This window comes from Octopus bimaculoides, chromosome 10, assembly GCF_001194135.2.
Source record: "Octopus bimaculoides isolate UCB-OBI-ISO-001 chromosome 10, ASM119413v2, whole genome shotgun sequence".
NCBI lineage: Eukaryota > Metazoa > Mollusca > Cephalopoda > Octopoda > Octopodidae > Octopus > Octopus bimaculoides.
In genome coordinates, this window is record NC_068990.1 from 8,487 (window position 1) to 15,232 (window position 6,746).

Consider the following 6,746-nt stretch of genomic DNA (forward strand, 5'->3'; position numbering starts at 1 on the left):
TTTTTTTTTTGTTTATTGCTTTTTTTTTTGTTTTCAACTTTGCTTCCATTATTCATTGCCAATATTCATTTCCAGTAAGGTGGTGAGCCGACAGAATCATTAGCATGCCAGGTGAAATGCTTAACAGTATTTCATCCATCTTCACATTCTGAGTTCTAATTCTGCTGAGGTCAAGTTTGCTTTTCATCCTTTCAGGGTCGATAAAATAAGTACCAGTTGAGTACTGGGGTGGATGTAATCGTTTTACCTCCTCCTCTGAAATTGCTGGCCTTGTGGCCAAAATTAAAAATTAATATTCATATCTAATATTTTGCAAGAACATGTCTGACCATCGGGAATTTTACCATGGCCTTCTTCAACTACATAGATTGTCTTTGTTTTTTGCTCAAAGTGATGAACCCAACACTCATCCTCGGTTAGGAAACATTCTAGGAAACCAGCTGGATCTGCCTCAAACAATGTCAAATTTTTCTGTGGTGTGATCAGCCTAGTGCCATTTTGATCAGGTATCAGAAGACATGGCACCCACTGAGCAGAAACTTTCATCATGCCAAGTTCATTGTGCAGGTTATTCTCAACTCTCCCATGGGATATGTTTATAGCATTGGCTATTTGATTTGTAGTCAAATGCCTGTCATCTATCATCATGTGGTGAGCATGATCAAGGCCTTGGTGGGGGGGGTCATCTTCAAGATTTTCCCTTCCCCTCTCCCCACTTTTGCACTGTTGATAAAGCTGGGTGTCCTTCCGTAAAGTAGCAACTATGTCAGCATGAATGTTGCTGGAGGCTAAACCCTTTTTTTGCAGGTACCTGTTAACACCACAATTCCAAATTTTGTCAATTTTCATGAGAAGTCGCTACTTGTTACTTTTGAAGTCTTCTTTGAACAGTCAAATGTTAGTTTACCTGGGAAGAAACAATGCTGTTATTAATAAAAGGAATTGTAATTAATGCATGCATGATTTCACAACTCTGGAATCACACATTCATAGTCAGTCTATGAACTTTACAGCCCACCCCCTTTTTTACACACATGCATGCACACACACATGCACGCACACATGTGCACACACACAACAACAACAACAGGTTTCTGCACATTTCCTATCAGCCACATTACAAATTACAAACAATCTTTTATTTAGTCAAAAGAAATTTTTGGATGAATTGGCAGACATTTGAGTATTGAACAAAAAGCTTTAGCAGTATTTGTTCCAGCTCTTTATGATCTAAGTTCAAATCTTGCCAAAGTCAGTTTTGACTTTTGTCTTTCTAGCATTAATAAAACAAAGTCCAAGTCAAGTACAAGGGTCACTTTAACTGACAAACTCCACTCCCCAAATGTGCAACCTTCTGCCAATGTTCTTCTAAGGCTGACTTTGTTTTCTGTGTTCTTGGGATCAATGAAAAAGTACCAGATTGTTACTGGGGTCAGTGATTCCAGCCAAGACCTCCCCCTTCCAAATTGTTAGCCTTGTACCTAAATCAGAAAGCATTGTTGTTGTTGTTGTTGCTGCTGCCATTATTTATCATTATAGAGTAATGTAGTTATCAAGAAGCATTGTCTGGTATATATAAATGATTTTATTTATTTTTTGTTTAAAGTCAAAACAAAGCAAGTTATAAAAAGACTAATTAATACAGTTTGGTGGTTAAGTACTTTTACCTGGTGTCTTTTATCTCTTCTGTTTTACTTGTTTCTGTAATTAGACTGTGGCCATGCTAGAGCACTGCCTCGAAGAATTTTAGTCAAATGTATTGACTTCTGTACTTATTATTTTAAAGCCTGTACTTACCCTATCAGTGTCTTTTGCTGAACTGCTAAGTTACAAGGATGTAAACACACTAGCACTAGTTGTCAAGCAGTGGTGGGGGGACAAACACAGATACAAAGACACACACACACACACACACACACATGCATATAGGTAGAAGTATTGCTGTGTCTTAAGAAGCTTGCTTCCCAGTAACATGGTTCTGGATTCAGTCCCACTGCGTGGCACCTTGGGCAAGTGTCTTCTTCTATAGCCTCAGGCTAACCAAAGCCTTGTGTGTGGATTTGGTACATGGTAATTGAAAGAAGCTTGTTGTGTGTGTGTGTGTGTGTGTGTGTGTGTGTGTGTTTCTGTCTGTTTGTCTCCTCATCACTGCATGACAACTGGTGTTGGTGCATTTACATCTCTATAACTTAGTGGTTCAGCAAAAGAGCCCGATAGAATAAGTACAGGGCTTAAAAAAAAGTCCTAGGGTTGATTTGTTTGACTAAAATCCTTCAAGGCAGAGCTCTACCATAGCCACAGTCAAATGACTGAAACAAGTAAAAGAATAAAAAGATATATACAACAGGCTTCTTTCAGTTTCCGTCTACCAAATTCACTCACAAGACTTTGGTTGGCCTGAGACTATAGTAGAGGACACCTGTTCAAGGTGCCATGCAATGAGACTGAACCCCAAACCATTTGGTTGGGAAGTAAGCTTCTTACTATTCAGCCATACCTGTGCCTTTGTCAATATTCCAAAGTTAGAAGATGGTGAGCTGGCAGAGCCGTTAGAATGCTGGGTGAAATGCTTAGTGGTATTTTGTCTGTCTTTATGTTCTGAGTCCAAATTCCACTGAGGTGGACTTTGCCTTTCATCTTTTTGGGGTCGATAAATTAAGTACCAGTTGTGTACTGGAGTTGCGACTGGCCCCCTCCCGCCAAAAAAATTTCAGGCCTTGTGCCAGAGTAGAAAAGAATAATTTATCCTTATGCTATTTATTGACCAAGTAATATTGTTTGTTTTCTTTTCTCTCTCTCTACCTCTCACTTTTGACAGGAACATCAAAAGCAGAAGTGTGAAGTTACAATGATTGAGCAGGCATTAACCATTGCGACGTCAACAGGGACGACAGAAGCTCGAATCCAGATCCCTACATCCTTGTCAGTTGATGGCCAGCACATCACAATAGGGTCCCAACAGATACCCATGGACACTTCACAGCAGGTCAACATCACTGTGGAACAACTCAACCTCACAGGTAAGTGTAATGATAATGTTAGTGATGATGACAGTGACGGTAATGATGACGACATTTATTCTCATTCATTATATGTCTCTCTCTTGTTTTATTTCATTATTTCTCTCTCTCTCATATTTCCCTCTCTCTTTTCTCTCTTTACCCCTCCCCTACTCACTTATACTTCACTCACTTTTTTCCTCCCTCCACCGCCACTTCTATTATATCTTAAATGTATGTCTCTTCCCCGTTCTTCTCTTCCATCATATTTTATTGTTTCTTCTGTTCACTTCTGTTTTATTATATCTCTCACCCTTTCTCTCTCTTTTCTTTTCCCTTAAATTTCTCTCTCTCTCTCTCTCTCTCTTTCATGCTCCCTTATATTTTACTGTATCTATTTCTCACTCCTCTTCTCCCTTTATGTATTCCCCCTCTCACTCCCTTCTGTTCCCTTATATTTTATTACCTCTCTCTCTCTCTCTTTCCTTCTACTCTTCCTTTCTCTTCTGTTTTCTTATATTTTACTCTCTCTTTCTCTTTCTCTCTCTCTACTTTTACTTCCTTTACTTTTACTCTCTCTTTCTCTTTCTTCTGTTCCTTTATATTTTATTCTCTCTCTCTCTCTCTCTCTCTCTCTCTCTCTCTCACTCTCATGCTCCCTTATATTTTACTGTATCTATTTCTCACTCTTCTTCTCCCTTTATGTATTTCTTCCCCTCTTACTCCCTTCTGTTCCTTATATTTTATTCTCTCTCTCTCTCTCTCTTCTTTTCTCTTCTATTTCCTTATATCATACTCTCTTTCTCTCTCTCACTGTCTTCTTTGTTCCTTTATATTTTACTTTCTCTTTCTCTGTCTGTCTCCCACCCCCTCTTCACCATTCCCTTATATTTTACTGTCTATCTACTTTGTATCTGGTCCTTTTATGTTTTATCACTATTTCACTTTGGTTCGTTGGACGCACAATATCTATTTTCATAGTTTGAGTGAAACACTGACTTGAAATTGGTTTCCTATCTGCACTGTGATGGGCATGAAATGGGGTTCATAGGGCACTATGTGTTGACAATACTAAAAGCAGTGGGGAGACAAAAGATGAGACAAAAAGGTGGTAAAATCTGTTCTGAAGATGCTATAACACCTCACAGGTGAGGTGTTATAGCATATATATGGCAGATTATGGCATAAAGCCATAATGAGTCCTCTTACTCTTTTTTGTAGCCTCTCTGCCTTTCTGCTTATCTTCCTTCATGTTTGTATATATGTCTGTCTATTTAATCTCTGGCTATTCCTTTTCAATTTTTCTTCTTTCTCTTTACCAAAAGCTTTCTTTGTCTGTATGTCTCCCTCTTTACTAATCCGGTCCTCTTTTCACTTTGCAGGAGATTCTGAAGATGGTGAAATAATGCTGACTGAAAGCAATCCTTTGACTGGCTCTGAAATTGCTGCTGCATCTCAGACGGAGCAGTTTGAGGATATCCGTGCAGATCCAAGCTGCGTGCTGGCTGAAGGGACAGGGGTTTCAGAACCAGTGGGAGAAGAAGGGGAAGGAAGTGGAGGGGAGAGACAAGAGGATGGAGTAGTAGAAGAAAGAGTGCTTGAGGTGAAGGAACTTGGGCAGAATCTCACAGAAAACCTGATGATGACAAAACATCACATCATGGTACCAACCAGCCAGGCTATCACAGTGAGCGAGATGACATTCGTCAGTGCTGATGTCATGACAACATCAACAACGACACCAACAACGATGATAACGCCTGTTGTTGAACAGTCATTGTCGGAATTGACTGAAAGTGTTGTGCAAAGTTCAGATCTGGTGTTGGGAATGCAAATGAAAGAAGCTCCAGTGGAGTCAACGGAGGCCATTGTAGCAACCACAACAGAAACGGCAATATTAGCAACAGCAGAGGCAGCAATTGCAACAGACACAGTGGCATTAACAACAGCAACAACAACAACAACACTGTCAGCTGCAGCAACAGTCATGGAAACTACTGCCGAAGTAGCAACAACAACAACAACAACAACAGCCGCAACAACAACAGCAACAGCAACAACTGCAAAAGTTGAAGCAGTAGCAGAAACATCAGAGTTAGCAACGACGAATGAAACGGTAGACCAACAACAACGACAACAGGAACAGCACCCAGAGCAACAGGTTACTGTTGCTCTCACTGAGGTTAATTCCTCATCTACTGATGGAGAGCCTGCAGCTAATATGGTGATCAGTTGAGGACATTATTCAACACTTTGACTTTCTCTCTCACTTATCTTGTCATTTATCTGTTGTTCATCACAAACTTCACCTTAGCTCAATTCTGTGTCTACCCCTTTCACCCATTTCTGGCTCATGAGTTAACCAGCCAGCCAGACCACTCAATCAAAATGGTGACATCACATTGTTGGGAATATTTTGCTAGGCTGTCTCTTATGTGACATCTGGCATCAAGAGAAGGCTATTACTTGATTCCTGGTATCAGATCAGTTTTTGTTGTGCAACAACTGGCATTAGACTGCTGTCTCTGTTGTCTTGGCACCAGACTACTTCTATGTAGTATATTAGTTGGCACCAAAGGGTCATATATTTGATGCCTGGCATGTTATCATTCTTTATTGTCTTACAGTTGGCATCAGACTTCTGTCTGTGTTATCCTGGCCCCTGGTTATCTGTTATGTGACAGCTGGTACCAAAAGGTCTTTTATTTGATGCCTGGTACTAAATCAACTTTTATTGCCTCACAGTTGGCACCAGACTGCTGTGTTCCTGTTATCTGACAGCTGACACCAGATTGCTTGCTTTGTCTGTTGTCTTGGCACCTGGCTGTTGTCTCACTTGTTGGGTGACAACACCAAGAGGTCTTTTATCTGATACTTGGCATCAGGTTAGTCCTTGATGTCTGACAATTGACACCAGACTGCTGTCTCTGTTGTTTTGACACCAGATTATTTTCTCATCTGTTAGGTAATAGCTGGTACCATATCAGTTTTTGTTGTCTCACAGTTGGCTCCAGACTGCTATTTCTGTTGCCTGACAGCTGACACCAGACTGCTGTTTGTGTTGTCTTAGCACCAGACTGTTGTCTCATCTGCTGTGTGACAGTTGGCACCAAGAGGTCTTTTGTCTGATGTCTGGCGCCAAGTCAGTCCTTATTCTCTGACAGCTGGCAACAGGTTATTGTCTCTGTTGTGTGACAACTGATGGACTGCTGTGCATTATAATAAGCACCACTGGACTTTTGCCTGTGGCCCATACAATTGACATTAGTGTTTTGTTTGTGACCCTAATAATGGGTGCCAATGTTTTGGCTGTGACTCTTGGGGCTAGTACTAGCTGTGCATTAGCTGTGATTCTAACAGTTGGTGTTAGCCTATGTCTATGACCCATACAAGTGGTAGTGTTGGCCCTAACAATTGGCACTAGTCTTCTATTGCTGATGCCGCAATTGGTACCAATCTTCTGTCTGTGATTCTACCAGCCAGTGTTTGTTTATTGGAAGCTGCTCTCTAACAAATTGTATTATAAAATTAAAATAATATAAAAGTATTTGTTTTTCAATGTTTTGTTTATCACTTTTTTTTAAATGTCTGCAGTGGTAACAGTGGTGGTAATGATGCTAGTAGTAGTAGTAGTAGTAGTAGTAGTGGTTGTTGATGTGGTGAAATAGTGGTATGGGTAGTAGTGGTGGTGGTGGTAACACTAGAGAAAGTGATGATGCTCATGGCATTTGGAGTGGTGTTGGTGTT

General features: G+C 40.4%; 1 protein-coding gene across 1 annotated transcript in view; it reads left to right on the forward strand.

The window, feature by feature from the left end:
- The window catches only part of LOC106881393 (zinc finger protein 236), a 13,676-nt gene extending 7,130 nt beyond the window's left edge, over window positions 1-6,546 (forward strand). Inside the window, exons 5-6 of the mRNA XM_014931769.2 lie at window positions 2,819-3,020; window positions 4,382-6,546. Of these exons, the coding sequence (XP_014787255.1) occupies window positions 2,819-3,020; window positions 4,382-5,235 (1,056 nt within the window). The 3' untranslated portion in view covers window positions 5,236-6,546. The remainder of the gene's footprint in view (window positions 1-2,818; window positions 3,021-4,381) is intronic.
- The last annotated feature ends 200 nt before the right edge of the window (window positions 6,547-6,746 follow it).